At 40.1% G+C, this 23,302-nt stretch overlaps 3 protein-coding genes and 1 non-coding gene across 4 annotated transcripts in view; 3 read left to right on the top strand and 1 right to left on the bottom strand.

Moving 5' to 3' along the window:
• The window catches only part of LOC118805159, a 1,027,118-nt gene that overhangs the window by 67,488 nt on the left and 936,328 nt on the right, over positions 1–23,302 (bottom strand). The gene's annotated exons all lie outside the window — the stretch shown is intronic.
• Positions 15,940–16,881, top strand: LOC118805151 (olfactory receptor 6N2-like). The gene has a single exon (XM_036565765.1). The coding sequence runs from the start codon at positions 15,940–15,942 to the stop codon at positions 16,879–16,881; it is 942 nt and encodes a 313-aa protein (XP_036421658.1).
• Positions 20,635–20,798, top strand: LOC118806249. Its single transcript, XR_005007088.1, has one exon. It is a non-coding gene; the product is annotated as a U1 spliceosomal RNA (small nuclear RNA).
• LOC118806239 (olfactory receptor 10J4-like) lies at positions 21,886–22,824 on the top strand. Its single transcript, XM_036567713.1, has one exon. It carries the CDS (start codon positions 21,886–21,888, stop codon positions 22,822–22,824), a length of 939 nt encoding a protein of 312 aa, XP_036423606.1.

The raw sequence follows: 23,302 nt of genomic DNA, 5'->3' as shown, positions 1-23,302 counted from the left end.
GAAATATGACTAACAATAATCACAGATATTACTAATATTTTGCATGATTTGCAATAAGTGAATGTGGCATCCTGCAGGGCCACACCTGGCTGATGACTAAAGTGGGTACTCAGCCATAACTGTGTATACTACAGTATGTGGGCCAGATCTGGGCCACATTTATTAGTTCTACTCACTTTACAGTATATGGGCCAGAGTTGGACTACATCTGTTAGTTGTACTAATTTTATAGTGTGTTGGCCTCATCTGGGCCACATCAATTAGTTCTTCTTGTTTTACAGTATGAGGACCAGATCTGGGCTGAGGACCCAGCCAGAACTGGGCCAAAACAAAACTAAAGATGAGGCCCGAATAAATTTTGCTAACTGGGAAGTCACATTGTTAACTAACCAAAACCTAACATCTGCCAAACGTTACAGTGCTAAAGTCCTTCTGATGTGGGATACAGGAATAAAGATTGGAACCGAGAGCGATGGAGACAGACACGCTGACATACACACTGGGTAAGTATTAAGTAATTATAATTTATTTGGATGGAAAATACTGTACTTATTAATTGACAATGGATGAGGTAAAATATGTAAACATTTGTCTCTATATCCATGCATCAAACTTTAAACACCACATTGGCCTTAAATGTTTATCATAAAGAAGTTGTCATTAGAATGATGATATTTGAAGTGAAAGTTTATAATTCACTAAAGTTTTGTTTGTTTTAAACCCTCTGCCTGTTATTCTCCTGTTCTCTTTGAATAATGTGATTTATCTGTTGTCATATTTATTTTGACATGTAAAATGATCTAAGAATGGGCCTCATGCACCCAGCATTCTTAAGAAGAAGTTTCATTAACATTTTCCATGAATGTCACCTTTTGTAAGCATCTATAAACATTCATAACATGTTATAATGCATTCATAAGGCATTATAAAAATGGCAATAAATATTTACAAAAATGTACTACAGTTATAGCCATGCTTATTATGCATTATGAATTGTTAACGTGTAATTCATTTTTATAAATATTTATAACCATGTTTATAATGCCATATGAATGCATTATAACATGTTATAAATGTGTTTTATAGATGCTTACAAACATGACATTCATAGAAGTGTTACTGAAGTTTCTTCTTTAAACTGATGTATGCAGTTCTCAGGAAGATTCTGACATTCACCAATGTTTTCTTATTTGGGATTTGCTCTTAGGTAAGAATAGAATCACTCAAGAGCAAGTATCTGCAAACAATTCTGCAAGGCATGAATCTGATGTGGGCTTTTCTTAGAACCTTTCTCAATAACACATTTAAGAACAACCTAGAACCCCACTCCTGATCACATGGCCACCAACCTCCATCACATAACTCTCCAACATTCTGCCTCACCTGACTACTGATCACTCACACCTGTTCCTTGTTATGGTTTCCTGTTAGTTTAGTATATAGGCTCAGGTTTTAGCTTAGAACATTGTGAAGTATTGCCTTTGTTATCAGAGCCTTACTGAGCTTTCCATTTCATCTGTTTGCCATCTTGTGTATGAACCTAGCTTTGTTTTCTTCAACTTTGCATTTTTGCCTTGCCCTTTCAGTGGTGTTATTATTTCTGGTTTGGCCCTGTTTCTGTTTTTTGGACATTGCTATTTGGACTCTCCTCATGATTACTGTTTTGGTGTATTGGGTTTTGACCTTGGACTGCCAGACTTTGATTACAGATACTCCCTTTGTTAATGAACCCTTTTTTACCTAAGTGCGGTCTGTGAGCATTTGAATTCTGTCTGAGCCTGACAGTAACAAAGGACCTGGTTCAAAGCAGAAACCCAACAAACACACCACTTTTAATCTGTATTAATAAATGGTATATGCGCAATTCTCCTATCCATCCTATTTTATACACACTGGCAGTTTAATATACTACAGCAACATTTTGGAAAAAAAAAAATACAGACAGTGAAGCAATGTTTTTATACACATCACGGCTTACAGATTAGAAATGGATATAACAAAATCTTAAAAGTTATGGTTCTCTTCCTTTTCCAAATCATTCTCTTAATCCTATTGAAAAGCTCTTGTAGATTCAGATTAAATGATTAACCGACAATATAGAAATAATGTCAGGTATGTTTGCTCATCTGCTTTTGATCATTTCAAAACAGGAGGCCACAGAGAAATTAATGTAAATGAAAAGGTGTGGGAAGCACTGTAGAGCTTTTTTTTCTCTTTTCTTTGAAATTCTTTAAACAGATCAAGTATTCTACGAGTAGATTATGAAGATCACTGGTGAAAAATGCAGTAACATTTACACTAAGCATTCATTCATTCATCTTGTTAAACCACTTAATCTATCTGGAGTCACAGTAGTAATAGGGAAAGCAGAGAATCCAAGACAACCGTGTTCCCTGCAACTTCCTCCAGCTCACTTCCTCCCCACTCTCAGGCCAATTTGGAGATATAATTCCTCCAACGGGTTCCAGGACGACCTTGGGGTCTCGTTGGAGGCTCCTCTCAATTTGGAGGAGTAGTGGCTCTACTTTGAGCTCCTCCCAGATGATTGGGCTCCTCACCCTGTCAAATAGAATGCAGCCCACCACCCTGCGGAGGAAGCTCATTGCCACTTGTATCTGAAATCTCATTCTTTCAGTCATTACCCAAAGCTCATGACCACAGGTGAGGGTGGGGATGTAGACCCCCTCTTCCCATCATTCCTGAATAAGGCTCCAAGATACTTAAACTCCTCCACCTGGTGCAAGTCCTCTCGGAATCCAGACAAGCTTGGACAGACCATAAATTGTATTTGTTTAATGGTGTTCACAACGGATATTAGCTTAATGTGACAGAGTCAGGACTATATATATATATATATATATATATATATATATATGCTGAGAACTGGATCGTGCACTTCGTGACTGGGAGACCTCAGTCTGTCAGGATCGACAAGACCACCTCCACACTGAACATCAGCATTCCCCAAGGCTGTGTGCCCCTGCTATTCACACTGTTGACTCATGGCTGTGCTGCAAAGTGGAGCTCAAATCATATTCTGAAGTTTGCTGATGACATACAGTGGTGGGTCTCATCAGCAACGACGATGAGTACATACAGGGAGGAGGTGAAGTCACTTATAGACTGGTGCAGAGACAGCAATCTATCTCTTAATGTTAAAACCAAGAAGATGATTGTTAACTTCTGGAGGAACCACTACCTCAAACTGCGGGAAGAGTCAAACGCCTCAACTTTGTGTGCACAGCATCAACAATCTAACCTGGACCCAAACATCCAATCTTCAATTATCACTATTTTGTGCAGGGGGAGATTGGAGAGTGTTGTGGGGCAGTTGTGGGCTGGAGATTAGGGAACCAGCCTTGTGACCGGAAGGTTGCTGGTTCGATCTCCTGAGCCGACAGGACATGTCTGAAGTACCCCTGAGCAAGACACCTAACCCCAACTGCTCCCCAAGCGCCGTGGATAGGGCTGCCCACTGCAAGTGTGCTCACTGCCCCTAGTGTGCGTGTGTGTGTGTGTGTGTGTGTGTGTGTGTTCACTAGTGTGCATGTATGTGGGTGTTTCATTGCACAGATGGGTTAAATGTGGAGGTCTAATTCCTCTGTATGCAAGCACAGTTGGCCAATGGTTCTGAATGGTTCTATTATTATTATTATTATTATTATTATCAGAGTGTCCTGACCAGCTGTATCACTGTCTGTTATGGGATCTGCACCATCTCTGAATGCAGGATTCTACAGCGGATTGTGAGGACAGCTGTATCCACAAGGCCAAAAGCACTGTGGACAACCCCTCCTACCCATATCCTGGATTCTTCATGCTCCTGCCATCTTGCAGAAGCTACTGGAGCATCTTTTCTACCACCTCCAGACTCTGAAACAGCTTCTTCCAAAAAACAGTCAGACTATTAAACACACTGGTGTCCCTCAACGTCCTCCTGGACTAATCTAGACCCTTTCCAGTATCTACCATAAACTGATGGCACACTTTAACCATCAGTGCACACCTGTACTTTAAACTCTTTAAATTCGTTAAATGCTGCTTTGCGACACTTTCAAATCAATCTTTCTGTTCAGTTTACATTTAACAGTGTTTGTAATAATTACTCCACTCATAAACTGCTTTGATGTCCATCCATATATCTGTGATGTCTATAAGTATATGTTGACTGGCCACTTCATTAAAACCACCTCCTTTTTTCTACACTTACTGCCCATTTATCAGTTCTACTTAACATATAGGTCCACATTTCTGGGAAGCTGCTTAAGAACAATGACTTTTGTAGAAAGGGCAATATAAATAAATTCCTTACAAATCGAACATTGTAAGTAAACTCTCCCCTCAAGGTAATCCACCTGGAGTTTGTCCCCTGCAAGAGTATATCCTCAAAATACAACTAATGAGACACATTTATTATTCTTATTTATAGATTTGATCACAGCATTATTATAGAATTTGTTTCTTTAGCTCTTTAAATGTCCAAGGTTTTATTACAGACTACTATAAACTAAGCTTGGGATTTTAATGATAAGTTAAACTTTAGAAATCTTCACAACTCTGAAAACACTCAGTACAAGCATGGTCAAAATGCAGTACATCATATCAGAAATTGACATCAGGGCATGATTGTGTGTGTGATTATATATATTTTTGTTACGTGTGTGTGTGTGTGTGTGTGTGTGTGTGTGTGTATATATGTGTGTGTGTGTGTGTATATATATATATATATATATATATATATATACACACACACACACATCTGCAGTCCATAAGGTGCCAGTGAACAAAGAAAAAATCAGAGCCTCTGAGGCTACACAGTGGTAGATTACTCTTGGTTCATTAAAACATGTTACAAAAAATTAAATTGATGTTCATGCATTAACATCAAACTATACAATGAAATGCCACCAACAGTCAATAAATCTGTTACAGAATACCAAAACTGTCATTAGAGAGTAAATAATTGACAAATTTAAAAAGACACTTGTGTCCTCTTTTTCCATGAAATTAACATCTTGATTCTTTTCAAAATCTCATGCATTTTCAATCCATAAATAATAGGATTGAATAGAGGAGGAATGATTAAATATTCAACTGACAATATCATAGAAACAATATGGGGTATGTTTGATTCTAGCCTCTGTTGTATAATTTGAAAAGATATGTTAACTGAAAAAATTATGAAAATGAAAATGTGTGGGAAGCAGGTCTGTAGAGCTTTTCTTCTGAATTCCTTTGACTTCCTTAAACAGACAGCAAGTATTCTAATATATGAGTAGATTATGAAGATCGCTGGTGGAAACATGGCAACACTGAACACAAATAGTCCATATAAATTGTTTACAGATGTGTCCCCACAACTTAATTTAACAATTGAGTAATTCTCACAGTATATTCTGTTCAATGTAAATTTGCACAAATGAAGCTGGGATGTCAGTATTATACCCACACTAATCTCACAGCAAGGCAAGAACCAACAAAGAAATAAGAGCTTTTTCAGAGTGTACATCTTCAGAAGAGTTGCGTATTGTAATGGTTTACATATGGACACATATCTGTCGTAGGCCATAGCTGATAACAGTGCAAACTCTGCAGCAGCATATATGTAAATGCAAAAAGCTTGCAACAAACAGGTGTGGTAATAAGTAACCTGTCTCTCAGAAAATAAATCAATCAGTAGTTTTGGGTAAAGTGCAGTTGCTCCAAAAAGAGCATTAAAGAGTAAAGCAGCAATGAAAATGTACATTGGCTCATGGAGACATTTGTTTGTGTAAATGACATGAGTATTAAAGCAAACAATCAACATATACACTGTGAAAGTAATCATAAAGTAAGCATATCTGTATTTCTGTAACTCTATGTGCCCCTCCAGAGTCAGGTAAGTCACATTGTTAGCGTTATCCATGAGTCTGTAAAGTTATCCATAAGTCTGCCTCCGGGGATCATGAAGGACAGAAAGAGGTGCCAGACCAGAAGTTTACATGTGCCGTTTCATCTTCTGACATGTAGGAATCAGACTGAGCCAAAGGTTGGAGGGGAAAGTTCCGACTCCAATGTTGGTGATCAGAAGAGAAAAGAAGACCTCCAATTCACTTCAGCGACAACCTGAAGTGCTCTGACTTTTATGGGGCTTTTGTGTAGGAGGCAACTCACTCCTTGTCACATTCATTACTGAATGCTAATTGGCCCTCTTTCCACATGGAGTCTGGGGTCTCTTCTGGTCTTCATCATGCTAATCAGGCTTTCCTTGTGATACTGGTTATAAAATTCATATTATGTCCATGACTTGCAACTGTTATTCCACAACTTTAAAGACCATTCCAATGTTTCTGGCAACATTAACCTTTAATTTGAGATGAAACATGACATGATTTGTATATTACACACACTTGAGGAAAAAGAATGAATTACACATCCTTATAACATCATACCATATCAAAGGCATATGTCACATGGTGTTATAAATATACTGTGATATTTTCACATCAGAGTTGCTAATGGAAAATTGTCTTTTTGTGAAAATGGGATCCTCATGTCTTTTTCCCACTGAAGGCTATGGGTCCATTAAGCCACAGGGTCATGACCCCTAATCAGAGGACAGACTTTTTCTTTAATTGGTATATTTTCTATTTTCTGGCTTGTGGTCTGTCAGTCTTCTTCTCTTGAAGGTTTAGATATGACAGACCCCCTTTTATGCCACTTTTAGAGGAAATCTGGTCTCCTTATTTCTCAGGGCCATAAACCTTGTAGAGAAGTTGCGTAAGTCTGGTTACCATCAGGTACCAGAGGACACATTGTGGCCAGGTTGTATAGTGATACATGAGTTTTCAGGAGTTCTAAGACTGGAATCCAGACATGTCCAGAAAGATGTTCTGTGGTCCTTATAGTTCACTCTGATATAGATACATGATCCTTGGTGATTTGCTGACAGTCTTCCTTACCTTTTCTGCAACATCTATAAGCAATGAAAGTGATTTGAATATTAATCACATGTTTTACCTTAATCATTAGTGGTCTTCAGGAAAACAAAACTCCATCAACAGATTAATATAATTTAAAGCTTTTACATAATTTATGCAAGCTTTGGTCGAAATGTGCAATTGCATGCAGCATATAGAAGAATGATCAAAATCCTTGTTACAAACCTCTGAATGGCCTTGATCCTTACTATCTCTCTGTCACGAATATCACCAATGAGGCTATGGACTCGAACTCCCAGAATCCTCTGGGAGATCACATGACCTCCTCACTGCCCACAGACTCCATTCCACACATGGACTACATCTCCCAGAGTGAAGAGCGAGATCAGCTGACTGCTGATCTCCACACTCGCTCCTATCAGCGTTCACGATCGCTTTTTAATGTGTAACACCTGTATGTTTTGTCACATGACTACTTCAGACTAGCTTATAAGCCCGGGCTTTAGCAATAGTTAGTTGCGAGGTATTGCTTCATTCGTGAACTACTGTGCGTTATTTCTATGGTGTTGGTTTTCGTGTATGACTTGTATTCTCGTTTCCCCGACTCTGATTTCTGGTTTACCCCTCTGGATTGTTTGCTTGGGTTCTCTGTTTTGTGCCTTGACATTTTTGACTGCTTTTTGACTACGAGTTTGGATTCTGATTTCAACATTAAAGCCTGGTTGGACTCCTTTATCCGCAAGCGTCTACCTTCTGTGATCACCGTTACACTCTTAACTTCTGAACCACCTCATTCACCTACATCTCATATTCCCAACTCTGGCTCTAGAATACTTCCTTCCTTGCATATTTTTTTTTAATTTTCCCAATTTTTTGTTGTGGGTTTATGAACACCTATGGGGATTGCATCTCTAATATAATCTGAAATATTATCCCAGAGTTTAGGAGCTTTATAGGAAAATGATTTTCTATGAAATGAGTTGCAAGGGAGTTTGCAGTAAGCCTGCCTCAGCTGAGTGAAGTGGTAAGGATGGGATGCTGAACGGCATGGAATTTTCTTGCCATTGACGTACTGCCACAGCATCCTTTCTGAACCACTGTTTGCACCAGGAAAGGGTTCTCAAGGATGGGGAGGAAGTAAGGTCTTGTTGGCCCTTCTTGGTCAGGTCTGAAAGGGGAAGAGGCTACAGAAGAGAAGCCACAGACCTAAGTTTTAGTGGTGGGTAAAGACTAACCTCTGATGGCAGCCCCCTTTTTTATTTTTTATTTTTTATTTTTGCTGGGACCGGAGGAATGTCCATATGATTTGACACCCTAAGTATGGGGCCCTGGTGAAGCCAATGTGATATTTGGTGGGGTTGGTGGTGGGTTTCATGTGAAGAAATAAATACAGGCAGACAGACCTAAATATTTAAGTAACTTGTAATGGTTTACCATGTTTATTTCATTTTATTGTGTTTTTTTTTTTTGTTTGTTTTTTGTTCTGTTTTTTTTGTTTTTTTGTTTTTTTTAGTAGTTTATACTAACCCTGTTTGCTATCTGGTGTTTTGAGTCTTGGTTCCTCTCAAGGTTTCTTCCTCTTGCTCTTTTTTCCTTGCCATTGTCGCTATTGACTTGCTCATGGGGGCTCGGACCTGGATTTTTCTCTAAAGCTGCTTTGTGACAACACCTGTTGTAAAAAGCGCTATATAAATAAACTTTGACTTTATTTCTACAGCCCACCAGTGAACTACCATCAACTGCTGCCTCTTTAGCTGTGCCAGGTACATCAAGTGAAGCTGGTTATTCTTCAACCCCCTCAACTCCCACCTGCCCAGTTCCATTGCGACAAACATAGGAATGGTGAGCGTAGTATTCTTAACTCACTTCCTATCCCTAGAGAGGACAAGGGCTGGGGAATGCTTAAAGTACTTTGCACTTTGTTACTATACAATCTTATACTATTATACTTCTTTGAAATGTTTGTACTGGAAGTATTTAATTATACTTTTTACTCATAACAACTGTTTTGCATTTTCATTTAGAGCTTCAAAATACTTGGTACACATGACTTTATTTTTTTCTTCCCAATCAATTACATTTCTGAGCACTCTAATAGTATTTTTATTACAACATGCAGTCAAATCCCTTTAAGTGTAAAATGAAACATCCCTGGTAATTTATATGATTTATATGATTAAATGTGAATGTATAAATTACATTTACTTCCATATTTTAATTAAGTAAGATTTTGATAAAATACCACTTGAATATAGTGTTTCTGTTCTTTTTTCACCCTTGCTAATGAGCTTCTATAATTTTTTTTTCTTCATGTTTTTCTAGTTTACAAAACCCTGTTTTGGCAGAAAACATCTTGCTGCTGCAAAGCCAATTCTTAATTTGGCAAGGAGGCCTCCTGCTTAGGTATGATGTATTGGACTAAACGCTTGTTAGATCATAACATCATTTGACCTGTCAATATTATAATTTACTATAAACTGCTGTGATTGAATGACACAGAATTTCTGTTCTTTATTCCACCATCACTACCACAGCTAATCCATATGGTTTCATCTTGCCAGGACCACCTCCGCTGCACCCCAGCCATCATCTAGTCCTGCTAAGACATATATCCAAACCACATCCCCTTTTTCCTTGCATCCCTCTTCAGCACACCCTAAGATAAAGCCCTCATCCTCCTCAATGTCTTCTGCACAGCAGTTTTATAGGTTTTTCGTCAGTGTCCAAATTGTGATGTGGTTTATGTTTGATTGTCTTAACATATTTTTAATCTATATTTTGTCTGTGTATTTATGTGTGAATCATAGTGAATCTGTTACCACTGGCTGTGCATCAGATGGCTTATTCCTTTGTTTTCTTTGAGTTATACCTTCCTCTCGAGTCCCTACTGCTCTGCACTTGAGGCCACCCTCTAGTGTCTGGTGGTTCGCCCCTTAGTGCTTCAGTCTACTAACAAGAAGATTGTGAATGCCTCACAAAGGGCTAACCTCCTGGTGTGTCCCAGCAAGACTGAGCCATAACATGGACTTAGCAGAGCAATTGCAGTTAGAGCAGTTATGTAAAGCAACGCCATGGTTCACCATGAACAGGTTTTGCAGCAGATCCTAAACCAAATGCCTGGCTGGGGCCCTTGCTCAAGTTCAACCAGTGGAAACTCCAGCTCCACCAGCTATAACATCTCCTCCTCCTGAGATCCCATCAGCTTGACAACCAATTTATAGAGCTGAACCTAGTCTAGGGGCTTCCTCCTTCAATACAACCTAGCTTTTGAGCAGCAGCGCCCAAGATTCCCCAATGAGCGCTCCCAAGTACCTTTCATCATCTCACTACTCACTGATCGAGTCCTACCCGTGCCACTCCTGTTTGGGAGAATGAGACCACCATGTGTTCCTCCTCAAAGCTGTTTGTGGCAGTTATGTGGCTTACATTCCAAGGTTCGTTCTTATCTCTTCCATCTCAGGCAGTGAAAGCAGTCAGTGGTGGAGTACGCAATTGAGTTTCACACCCTTGTGGGTGGGATGTTAAAGCCCTAATGGCCGTAATCCAGCAGGGCCTCAGTAAAGAGCTGAAAGATGAGTTGGTCACCCAATACATTCCTGAATCTCTAGAGGAACTCATTGAGCAGGCTCTGAATTTAGACAAACGTTTGCGAGAATGCTGCTGGAAAAGGGAGTCTGTGCATCTTCACTATAAGACCCCATCTCTGACTGTTCCTGACTCTATCCTGCCTCTTGCACATCCTGAATCTCCAGAGCAACCTATGCAGTTAGGGGGCACCCACCTTTCTGGCCAAGAGCATGAGGCTGAAATGAAGGATGGTCGGTGTCTCTACTGTGGACAACCCAGCCATTTCCATGCAGGTTGTTCTGAGCTTCAAGGAAAAGCCAAGGTCTGTTCCAGAAAAGGGGATCTGTAACAGACCTAACATGATCTCCCAAGACATCCTGGTTCTTTTTCACTGTTGCCTTCTCGTGGGGGCAAGAGTCCAAAAAGAGGCTCCAAGCTTTTATTGATTCAGGGGCAGCCAGTAACTTTATTGATGTTTCCCTGGCTAAAACCCTGTATCTGCCCCTAGTACACCTGGAGAAACCAACCTTTATGCTAATGGCGGTGGTCTTTTGGGGTCGGGTGGGTCACCCAGCAGGCCATGCCAGTCAGTCTTCGGATAGGTCAGCACACTGAGCTTATTTCATTTCTTCAACCCTGCATAGTCTATAGGGGACTAAATGAGATCACGGTCAAGGATCATTATCCATTACTACTGATGACCTCCAGGCCTCCATCTTTACTAAGTTGGACCTGCGCAGTGCCTATAATCTTATCAGGGAGACAAATAGAAGACAGCATTCATCATGCCATTTAGTCACTAGGACTACCTCATAATGCCTTTCTGTCTGATGAACGCTCTGGCTGTCTTCCAGCATTTCATTAATGAGGTCCTCCGTGAAACACTTGACCGCTATGTTTTGTCTATTTAGATGACATCCTTATGTACAGTCATTCTGTAGATGAGCACATAGTTCATATTCGCTGGGTACTTCAGCTCTTACTAGAGAATCATCACTACCTATGCTATCTAACTTCCATGCACAGTCAGTCAGTTTTCTCAGGTTTGAGGTGTCCAGGAACTGGCCTGAGCATGGACCCGGCGAAAGCTCAGGCCATCACTAAATGGCCTTGTCCCATGTTAGTCTGCTTGGTTTGGAGCTTTCTGAGCTTCGGCAATTTCTTCCATATGTTCATATGGAATTTCAATATGGTAAGCACCTTGCTAACAGACCTGACCAAAAAAGGTACAGGGCATTTTCTACAGACTTCGGACGCCTAACGTTTATAGTACAGATCGACACTTATAGATCGACAGATATAGGCATGGGGTGTGCTTATTCCAATGCTCCATGGAGAATCACAAGCTCCTGCACATTTTATCCCCATTGGCTCAACTGACCTGAAAGCTGAAACTATGATGTCGGGGATTGTGAGGTGCTTGCTGTAAAATTGGCTCTGGAAGAATGGAGACACTGGCTGAAGGGCTCTAAATCTCCCTTCCTGGTTTGGATGTACCACAAAAGCCTGGCCTATATCCAACAGGCCAGACAGTTAACCCTTATCAGGCCAGGTGGGTTCAGGCTTCTGGGATGATTTGCTCTGGACAGGAGTTAGTAGATGGATTTTACCACTGCCTGGAGAGTGTGTTGGGCTTTATTTTCTTAGAGGCAGGTTGTTAAGACTGGATGCACTTTTGGTGGACCCTGGGGGTGGGCTGCCAGGCAGACAGTCCGATTCTTCTTCAGTTAGAACCCAGGTCCTCCAGTGGGGATGCTTATCCCCTTTTGCAAGTCATCCAGGGGAGACTCGCACACTAGAGTAACTGAAAAGACGCTTCTGGTGGCCTAACATGAAGAAGCACATACAAGGCTACGTAGCAGCCTGCCGAGTGTGTGCTCAGAACAAAGACCCCAGGACACCAACGGCACATTTGCTCCAGCCCCTGCCCACACCATCGGCAATGATCTTCATAGACTATATCATCAGGTTGCTAATCTCTCAGGGCAACATGATGGTGATCATGGTCATGGTAGATCATTTCTCCATGGCCTGCAAATTCATCAACCTGCCAAAACTTCCCTCGGTTAAAGAAACCACCATGTTATTACTACAACACATGTTAAGGGTCCATGGTTTCCACTGGAATGTTGTCTCTGATCATGGACCCCAACAAATTCGACCATGTCAGAGCTCTTGTCAAAAAGCTGCCATGCAACAGGGAGTAGCCAATCATAAATGGTGCCTAGGTCACGCTTATTGTTCTGGTTATTGAGTTTGGCTCTCCGCTAAGGACCTGCTGTTGAGGGTAGCGTCCCGGAAACTTGTCTCATGAAACATGGGACCTTTCAAGGTAGTCAAGCAGCTTAACCCAGTGTCCTTCCGGCTTCTCCTCCTCCATTACATGAATAATCCTGACGTTCAATGTCTCGTGTCTGCAACCAGTCATTTGAACTCTGTCCCTGCCCCTCTGCCACCATGAGTAATCGCCAGTTCTCTGGCTTATACTGTGCAGCAGTTACTGGACTCTCACTGCATAGAGTGGGACCCAGTATCTAGTAGACTGGGAGGGGTACAGGCTGGAGGAGCAGTGTTGGGTATGGGCCAGACACATCTTGGATCCAGAGCTCATCAGAGCCTTCAGAAGTGACCAGGAGGCTGGTTTGGGGATGTTCCTGGGTTGGGGGTACTGTAACATAAAAGGCTATAACACTAGGAGGGGCTGGAGAGCCAAGATGGGGTAATTAGGGCTGAGCGGTGACAGCTGTGGATGCGTTACTTAAAGGGTGTTTATATGCTGCTCTGAACTTAGTCTTGAGTTTACGCTGCCTTGTGCACATTGCTCTGACTAAGTTGGTAACTTCAGTAAACAATCTCCAGTCTTGAGTGTTGCCTTTCTTGAGGTATCCAGTGTAACTATAAAAAAAAAAAGAAAATTAAAAAAATAATTTTTACTCTCAAGTATTCTCTTTAGGTACTTTTAGTTAAGAATAATCTTTTGTTCAAGTGGTGTGAGAATATCCTTTGTAAACCCTTTAGTGTTCACTAAAGGTGTAGCACATTAGTTCTCCAACCTAGAGATCAAGGGTTTGATCCCCTCATGACCTGTCACATTCTTTGGTTTATTGCATGTTCTTTCCATTTTTTATTTCTGTTCAGTTTTTTTTTTTCTCCAAGTACTTACTGCTTTGTTTCCTTGAGTTATACCTTCCTCTCAAGTCTCTACTGCTATGCACATGAGGCTTCTAGTGTTTTGTCCCTTAGTGCTTCAGTCTACCAACATGAAGGTCATGAGTGTGTGTCTCACACAGAGCACACCACCTGATGGGTAATAGGAGATGTAAAACCACTGCCAACTTGTCCAGAACAGGCCACTCCAACAAATTTAGAGATCTCAACATGAGATGCTACAAGAACCCCAAATTTTATTCAAGGATCTGCGGGTAGCTCTCGCCACTGTTGTTGTAAAAGTGTATTTATCAATAGTATGAGACTGCACAAATTGACCGACATGGGAGGTGCACCAGAAATGAAATGCTGTGGGGATGTACATGACACTGGTGTGTACATGGGCTGTAACTGCAAGAAACTTCTCAAACATTGCTCAGTTGAAAGAAGTCTACATGAAGGAATAGGCGCACATTTCCCCTAGTAGATGTCAGAAACTGGTAGACAGTTATAGGAAACAAAGTTTGTTTCTGCCAATGGGGGCAGTACCAGTTACTGAAGCCAGGAGTGTACATACTTGACAAGATCCCAGGTTAGGTTGAACACAAACACCCAGGACACTGGACATGCAAACACCCCAGTTTTATTTACAATGCAGGTAAGAATGAAAGAAACTGTGAACATTGTAGGTGTTTTTTTACTTTGACTGACTCATGTTGTGGCCTGAGGCCTCTACTTATTTGTCACTTTTCCAAGCGACAGCTGTGTACCATCAGTGTGAGCCAGCTTTGGAGAGTTTTGCCACTCCACCTTGCGGTCCACTTCCTTGCTGCATGTGGTGCAGTAATCCATAACATTGATGTTGAATTGAGGGGCACTATCAGGTTTCAGCACCTTAGACAGAATCTAACTGCACTAGTGTGGCTCTAATACAGACAGTTGAGGCCAGTGGTCAGGCTCAACACTGATTAATACTGGAGTAATAAGCACAAACTTTCTTTCCTTGGCATTCTGAATTAGTTGAAGCTGATTTAGAGAGACAGCAGGAGAACCAGCTGGCAGCCTGTTACAAAACTATAATCGAACAGTTGAATGCATGAAAGCATGTCTGAATTTCTCAGCATCTAGTAGAGTTAGCAATTGTCTTTTTTAAACACATTTTTAAAGTAAAAACTGAGCCGTTTAATCTATCCTAGAGGAAGTAAATAAAAGTAGAATAGCAAGGGCCCTAAAATAGAGCCTCTTGAGACACGATACTGGAGTCTTCAATGTTTGGAAAACTTTCCACTTACACTAACAATGGTCTATCAAGTAAGACCTAAACCAGGCAAAAACCTGTCTGTCTAAGCCTGTCCATTAATATATAAAAATCTGAATACAAATGCCAGAAGAGACATTTTTCTGCACCCTGAGACAACCAGAAAACCATTGACCACCATTTCCAAAAGGCAGACAGATATAATTAATGTTTTTTTAGACTAATGTAAAAAAAGAACATTGGAGACACTCCAGAAAAGATTCATTACACCAATCAAGTTTTTCTTTGTGCAGCAAACATTACAAAGGTCTGGACCAGTGGAAGGAACCCCTATTCCTAGTGCAAGACTATTTACAAATAAGCATGTAGATCTGGCAGGATAGGCTATCCTGTCATCAATTTGCAGTCATCTGTGATCATCAGGGATTGTTTATATACATTGTGATAAGATGTTCAGGCTCTACTGGTCTCATGACTCATTCATCAAAGTCAATTCAGTGTTTTGTCAGGGGGTTGGGCAGAGGCTTTAGGTTTTGCTGGCTACCAGGGGAAAATAGTATAGTAGTTGCCCTCTATGCCTCTACCAATGTACAGCAGACAAACACCATTGATGTGGCAAGATATAACAATGCCCACACAAATATGCAGCATTGTGGAGGGACATTTGATGTCTTGTTTTCTTAAGCAAAAGCAAGTACTGATCCATAACATCCCCATGCTCACATGCTGATAATGATTAGATAAACCAAGGTGATGTCAACACTGACATTGTGATCTACACATTCAAATGAAACAATGATTTTATTGAATTCATTATTTACAAACATTGTAACAATGGAAAAGGCCAGGACAGAATGTGGGAATATCAGCAAATCACCAAGGATTATGAATCCACATCAGAATGTATAAATATGCATCCAGCTGTTTCCTCACCACAGTGTGACTGTACATCTAGTGTACCTCTACACTTATGACTTTTACCTTATGAAATCTGACTGAATTACATAAATTCTTTTGCCAGATTTTGTTAAATATATATGGATACTCATGGATTATTCTGCTAATGTTACTTACTTATTTCTGGAAGGGCATGTGGAGCTGGAGAAATTCAGAGTTGCTTACTTTCTAATTGCGTTTATGGTTTATATACTGATTATTTGTTGTAATTCTGTTGTAATTTCTGTCATTTACACAAACAAACGTCTCCATGAGCCGATGTACATATTCATTGCTGCTTTACTTTGCAATACTCTCTTTGGAACAACTGCCCTTTATCCAAAACTGCTGAGTGATTTATTGTCTGAAAGACAATACATTTCCTTTGAAGCTTGTACATTTCAGGCCTTTTTTATTTACACATATGGAATGGCAGAGTTTACACTGTTATCAGCTATGGCCTATGACAGATATGTGTCCATATGTAAACCATTACAATATGCAACTCTTGTAAAAATGTCCACTGTGAAAAAGCTCTTATTGTGCTGTTGGTTTTTGCCTTCCTGTGAAAATGGGATATCAATGATATTGACGTACCGCCTTCACTTGTGTAAATTTAAATTAAATAGAATATACTGTAATAATTACTCAATTGTAAAATTAGGTTGTGGGGACATATCTGTAAATAATATATATGGATTGTTTGTTTTAACTGTTGCTGTATTTCCTCCAGTGATCTTCATAATCTATTCATATGTTAGAATACTTGATGTCTGTTTAAAGAATTCAAAAGAGTTCAGAAGAAAAGCTCTGCAGACCTGCTTCCCACACCTTTTCATTTTCATCAGTTTCAGCATTACCTCCTGTTTTGAAGTGATTAATAGCAGGTTAGAAGGTGATGTATCTCATATTGTTTCCATGATATTGTCAGTTGAAAATCTGGTTATTCCTCCTTTACTCAATCCTGTTATATATGGACTGAAACTGCAGGAGATTCTGAACAGAATTAAGAGAATTATTTGGAAAAGGAAGACACATATTTTTTCAAAATGATTTTTTTCTGTGTATGTTATGTGAGAGGTTTTGTTTTTTTTCAAACTCAAGACTGCTTTAATTTGTCATTAGTAATGTTCTTTTTTTTTTTAATTAAAATGCATTTCATTTTGTATCATCATAAGCTCCCTTTTTAAATAACCAAAAAATGCTGTGCTGTATTCACGATTACATCTGATTTTCAGGTTGAATGGTTAAAATTTAGAAGTGAGGAAAATCCTCTGAGTAAAGACAACAAAGCATCACTGGAGCTCTCTTTTTATAACAGCTGTCATCACAAGGCTGCTTTACAGAAAAAAATAATTGAGTCCAAGACTCCATGAGCAAGCCAGTGGCAACAGTGGCAAGGAAAAACTCCCTAAGAGGAAGAAACCTTGAGAGGAAACTAGCAGACAAACAAGAGCAACATAACCAGAGAATAAGGCTATACCATTAATATAAAATCAAAAATAGTGAAGAGGGGAAAAACATTGTCATTTGGCAGAAGTATTTATACCAAGCGATGATAATCGATGTTTGTTAAAGGCCTGAGAAACAATGAAAAGCAGATCGGTGAGAATAACTATGAACATCAGTGACTGTTAGAAGTCTATAATGATGATCTATTAATATGAATTTGAGAAGAGCTCAGAGTAGTGAGGCAGGTGAAGCAAATTCTATAATAAAATAATTTGTGAGGCAGGGAAAGAAAGCAAGCAAGCAAAGTTTATTTATACAGCACTTTTTACAACAGGTGTTGTCACAAAGCAGCTTTACAGAAAAATCCGGGTCCAAGCCCCCATGAGCGTCGCCAATGGTGACAGTGGCAAGGAAAAATGACACCAGATAGCAAACAGTGTTAGTATAAAGTATTATAGTACAAAACAGGAAAAACAGGTGGAGCAATGGTTAATTAGATTAGTTTTAGTGTATGTAGCGGCATCATTGGGAGGGTCAGTTCACTGGGGCTTCTGGTCCCAGCCTTCTGGTCAAGCTGGTCCAGAAGGCCGGTGAGCATTGGCACCCGATCAAGGCAGAAGAAGCAACAGCATCAGACGCACAGGATGGGCAGCTGTTCAACTCAGCAAAGAGAAGAAACACACAGAGAGTCAGTTCTGTAATGAGTGACTGATCACTCAGGTACTGAGGGGCGAGTCCATTTAGAGCTTTATAGGTCAGTAAAAGAATTTTGTAATCGATGCAAAATTTAGCTGCCAACCAGTGTAAGGTTGATAAAACTGGGCTGATATGGTCAAATTTTCCAGTTCTTGTGAGACTCTGGCTGCAGCGTTCTGGACAAGCTGAAGCTTGTTAAGGCTTTTGCTGGGACATCCAGCCAGCAGGGCATTACAGTGATCTAGCCTTGAAGTAATAAATGCATGAACTAACTTTTCTGCATCCTGTAGAGAGAATGCATTTCTCAATTTAGCAATATTGCGGAGATGCAGGAAGGCTGTTCTAGTAATATTAGTTATGTGTGCTTCGAAGGACAGATCAGGGTCTATAATGACACCAAGGCTTTTTACAGATGAGCTTGATGCAACTGAGAAATTGTTAAGTTTAAGTGTTAAATTAGCAGCTTTTGGACCAAGAAGCAGAACCTCTGTTTTATCTGAGTTGAATAGGAGAAAGTTACTCGACATCCAGTCTTTGTTTGTTCTTTTATACAGTCTTCAATCTTGCCAAGTTTAATTTTATCATCTGGTTAGCTTCATATATGTGTATATATATATATATGAGTCTGTGCAGCAGCAATATCATCAGGAGGGTCAGTTCATGCTGTTGAGGTTTGCACAGCATTGCACAGCAGGAAGCTCCAAGGTTGTCAAACTGGTCCAGGAGATGGGCAAACAGTGGGCACTCAATCAAGACTGATGAAGAACAGCATCAGATGCACAGCATGGGCAGTTGTTCAGCTCAGCAAAGAAAAACACAGTTCTGTTAAGAGTGTCTGATTACAGTATACAGTGAACAGAGATCAGCAGAAACTCCGGCAGGTCTGTATACTACAGCCTCACTAAGAGGGAGAGACAGAAGGTAACAGAGTCATGAGGCTCCCTGAGATGTCGGCGCCCCTCCACTCCACCGTCAGCAAACCTGAGTGAGTGCATGAGCAGCGGACGACAGCACCAACACTACCAGTTTACCATAATACTCTATGACCATGAACCCCAGATCTGCACCTTTTATCTAAGAGGGAAAACTAATTACCAAAGGCTCCACTGAACAAGTGGGTATTAAGCCTAGGCTTAAAGACTGAGGCTGTGTCTGAGTCCTGAACACTGACTGGAAGATTATTCCATCTACTACCAGCACATCAGCGCTGTACTGTCAATATAATCTGCCTGTTTCAGCATCTGACTTATTGTTCTCATATCGTTCCTGCAGCTCGAGCTACAGCTGATAAAAATGACAGACGAGTCATAAAATAATAGCAAAGATCTGTGATTGATTTCTGTCTGAGAATCAGTGGCCTGAGCAGTTAAACTCAACTTGATAAACTAATGACAAAGAAGCAGAAATCAGGAAAATGTTATTATTATTGTTGATTGTAGCGACGCTGATCTAAAAGCCCACTGAGTGGAGTGAGGTTTATTTCAAATGAGGTGCCAGAACCCTCAAAACTAAAGAGACTCCAGACCAGACAGTGACTCCTGTGGGAGCCACAAGAGGATTTGAAATCGTGATGGACTGCAGCTCCAAATCACATCTACATCTATTTTTTTTTTTTTACCCCTTTTTTGACCTCTTTACAAACAAATATATATATATTTTTTAAACATCATGTTTTACCATAACTGCAAATTTTGCTAATTCACAGGTTCTCAGTGTGAGCAATTTACTATTTTTAAAAAAAAGTTAATTTTAGTTTTTCTGTGGGCCGCTATGCTTTATAGTTATAAACAGGTGGGCCTTAGGGAGAAAAAGGTCGAGAACCCCTGGTTTAGAACATTTTTATACACAAATATCTTTCATTAAAACACCAAAAAAGTTTACTTAATTGCACAAAAAAATGTGTTTCAGTAGTGACAGTTATTAATGTTCCACTTTGATTTTCAGACTTTGGGACACTTTTTTCAAAACAATAGGATCAAACTGTGGGTATGAGGGACAGGGATGCAGTCTCATTTCCTGCTCAACAGTCAAACAACAGAGTTTTACTAGGCTGCAAGCTGGGGACAAACTCTATTGTTGTGGTGCAAAGTCCCCAGCTTGCATCCTATTCAGTCCCTTGATTGCAGGCTAGTCAAACACTGCAGTTACTCCAGTGGCAAGATGGCAAAGTAGGACATATTCTTAGCTAGATACTTTGATTGTATTTTCAATATGTATTAATAACACAGGTTTAACTAAATTGTAAAGTGCTCAGGCATAATGGTAGTCAAGCCCCAATCAGTCTGAGCACAACTGTCATTTTTCAAGATGAAACTGCCAAAGAAGCCAGTTGACGAGGGTCCAGCCACATTGGAGGCAGGTGAAGTGGATCCCCAGGACAGCACACTCAGGAACAGTGTGGGGCTTGAGACTATATCTTTGCTTTGCATCGAGCTACAAGAGACAAAAGCACATGTCTGTGAAACGATTTATGGATAGAGAAAATGGCCACTGAACTCATACGGAAACTCACCGTCCTAAAGAGTTATGGCTGCCTCCAACAAGCAGAGTGCAACAGTTATGGAACTTGAGTGTTCAGCAACCCATACTTTGACGTCACTCTCTCACGTCAGAAGAAGGTTGTTAAATACAACCTTACCTGGTAGGGGCTTATCTGGTATACTTACCTGGTAGGGGCGACACCATGATCACGAAGGTGGTTCACCCAGGTCGAGGCTCGGCCATTGCACTTTGGTTGTGCTGACCCTTGCAAATTCCCCAAATGCGGGAATCTCGACTGCATAATTTCTGGTAGTGGGGGACTGCATTCGAGCTGTTCCCCGGGTGCTGCGGACATGGCTGTCCACCGCTCCGGGCAAGTGTGTTCACTGCCGCCTAGTGTGTGTCCACTAGTGTGTATGTGGTGTTTCACTGCACGGATGGGTTAGATTGTGGAGGTGAAATTTCCCTGTTGTGGGACTAATAAGGGTCACTTAATTTAATTAATTTACAATATTAAAGCCTGACCCCAACCAGTTTCCATGACTTTGATACCCGACCTGACAAGGCCTGACTAGTACTTCCAAATTTCAAACTGCATGAACTAACAGAGACAGGTCATTGCGCACATAGGTTTCCAGCACTTTGCTTTTACTTACTGTTATTGGTGTCCAAAATGCAGCACATTTTAGCACAGGATCAGCACAGAAGAAGCTTGGATAACTAAAAATTCGTGCCCATGACAAAGCTTTATTCAGACTTGACAAAAAAGGAAAATCGCTCTTTTTTTCTAGTGAGAGGAAATATGCTCTTTAAATCTCTAGCACATCCATAGACTGCTACAGAATCCCACCGGGGGTTAAGAACCAGGACCCAAACCTGAACAACAGTAGCTCAGACTCCCAAACGCAGTACCCAACCAAACTGCTCCAGAGCTTACATGACCTCTACACATCAATGTCACATGCTTGAAAATGAAAACAAATACCTCTACTTAGTGGTTTAAGAAACAAATACAGCCCAGCGAAAAACATCATGGGTGCTGTAATGCCACAAATATGATGAATATTGATTGTTTTTGTGTTTGTGGTTGTTGCAGATTCATATTTCTTGCATTTCATTTTCACAGTCTCTTCTTGTAGGTTTTCACAGGCAGAGCTGCTGACAATGTTTGCTTAAATGATGTAACAGTAATGAAGGCCAAGCAACTCTGCCAAACAGTCAGTGAATCACTAAGGAATACGTAACCAGTTGAGAATGTATAAATGCCCAAACAGTTTGCCTCAACACAGCAATAATCTTCAGCCACAGGACATCTTCACTCTCTCACTTGTTGATGGCAGACTGAATGATATACACATGTGATCATGACCAAATACTATTTACATCTGTGTTTGGATTCATCAGTTACAGATTATTTCAAGGAAACTCATGGATTATTCTACTAATGTTACATACTTAACTCTGGAAGGACATGTAGAGCTGGAGAAGTACAGATATGTTTATTTTGTATTTGCTTTCACTGCCTACTTGTTGATTGTTTGCTTTAATACTGTTGTTCTTTTTGCCATATGCATAAACAAACAACTGCATGAGCCGATGTACATATTTGTTGCGGCTTTGCTTTTTAATGCTCTTTTTGGAGCAACTGCACTTTTACCTAAACTGCTGAGTGATTTACTGTCTGAAAGACAAGTTGCTTCTCTCCAAGCTTGTACATTTCAGGCCTTTTTTATTTACACATATGGTGTTTCAGAGTTTGCTCTGTTATCAGCTATGGCCTATGACAGATATGTGTCCATATGTAGACCATTACAATATGCAACTCTCGTAAAAAAGTCCACGGTCAAGAAACTATTATTTTGCTGTTGGTTTGTGCCTTCCTGTGAAAATGGTGTGGGAGTAATACTAACTCACCGACTTCAGTTATGCAAGCTTAAAATGCACAGAATATATTGTGACAATTACTCAATTGTTAAATTAAGTTGTGGAGACATATCTGTAAACAATTCATATGGGCTCTTTGTTTTAACTGTCGCTGTTTTTCCACCAGTGATCTTCATAGTCTACTCATATGTTAGAATACTTGATGTCTGTTTAAAGAATTCAAAAGATTTCAGAAGAAAAGCTCTACAGACCTGCTTTCCACACCTTTTAAGTTTTATCAGTTTCACTGTTACCTCATGTTTTGAAGTGATAGGCAGCAGATTTGAAGCAAACATACCCCCAATTTTTTCCATGATCATGTCTGTTGAAAATATGATTATTCCTCCTTTAATCAACCCTATTATATATGGACTGAAACTGCAGGAGATTCTCAATAGGATCAACAGAATGATTTGGAAAAGGAAGACTCACATATCTTTTTAGGTTTACATGGTCTTTAAACTGTATACAACAAACTATGTAAATCTAAATGACAAATCAAAGTAAAATTGTATAGAATATTCTTTACAGTATCCATTATTTAATGTAAGAAGCCTACTGTGTTTGGCTCTTTAAAAAAAATCGCAGACTATTGTGCTTTGCTGTGCATGCACTGTTCTTTTAAGGTTATCAGTAGCATCAGAGTGCCTTTGACTGTGACTATGTGTAATACTGTAACTGTTTTTCTTCTGGCCAGTCCCGAGATATCTGAGCTGAAAACGCAAATTGTTTTTAATAGGGTCCAGAAACATGTAAAGAGACTCATACTTTGCACATTAAAACCCCTCTTCATATATGTAAGGAGACAAACCTTCTTTAAGCCATGTATTTTGCCCCTTATTCACAAAATACATTTGATACAAACTGGCCTACACTATCAGTGTGTGCAAACACATTGACATTGTGTGTAACATATTGCAAA

This window comes from Colossoma macropomum, unplaced genomic scaffold (genome assembly GCF_904425465.1).
Source record: "Colossoma macropomum unplaced genomic scaffold, Colossoma_macropomum, whole genome shotgun sequence".
Lineage (NCBI taxonomy): Eukaryota > Metazoa > Chordata > Actinopteri > Characiformes > Serrasalmidae > Colossoma > Colossoma macropomum.
Note: the sequence above shows the minus strand (reverse complement) of the source record. Positions and strands in the feature narration are given on the sequence as shown.

Coding starts and splice junctions, on each gene's coding strand:
- LOC118805151 (XM_036565765.1), top strand. CDS start 15,940: ATGGATTATTCTGCTAATGTTACTTACTTATTTCTGGAAGGGCATGTG.
- LOC118806239 (XM_036567713.1), top strand. CDS start 21,886: ATGGATTATTCTACTAATGTTACATACTTAACTCTGGAAGGACATGTA.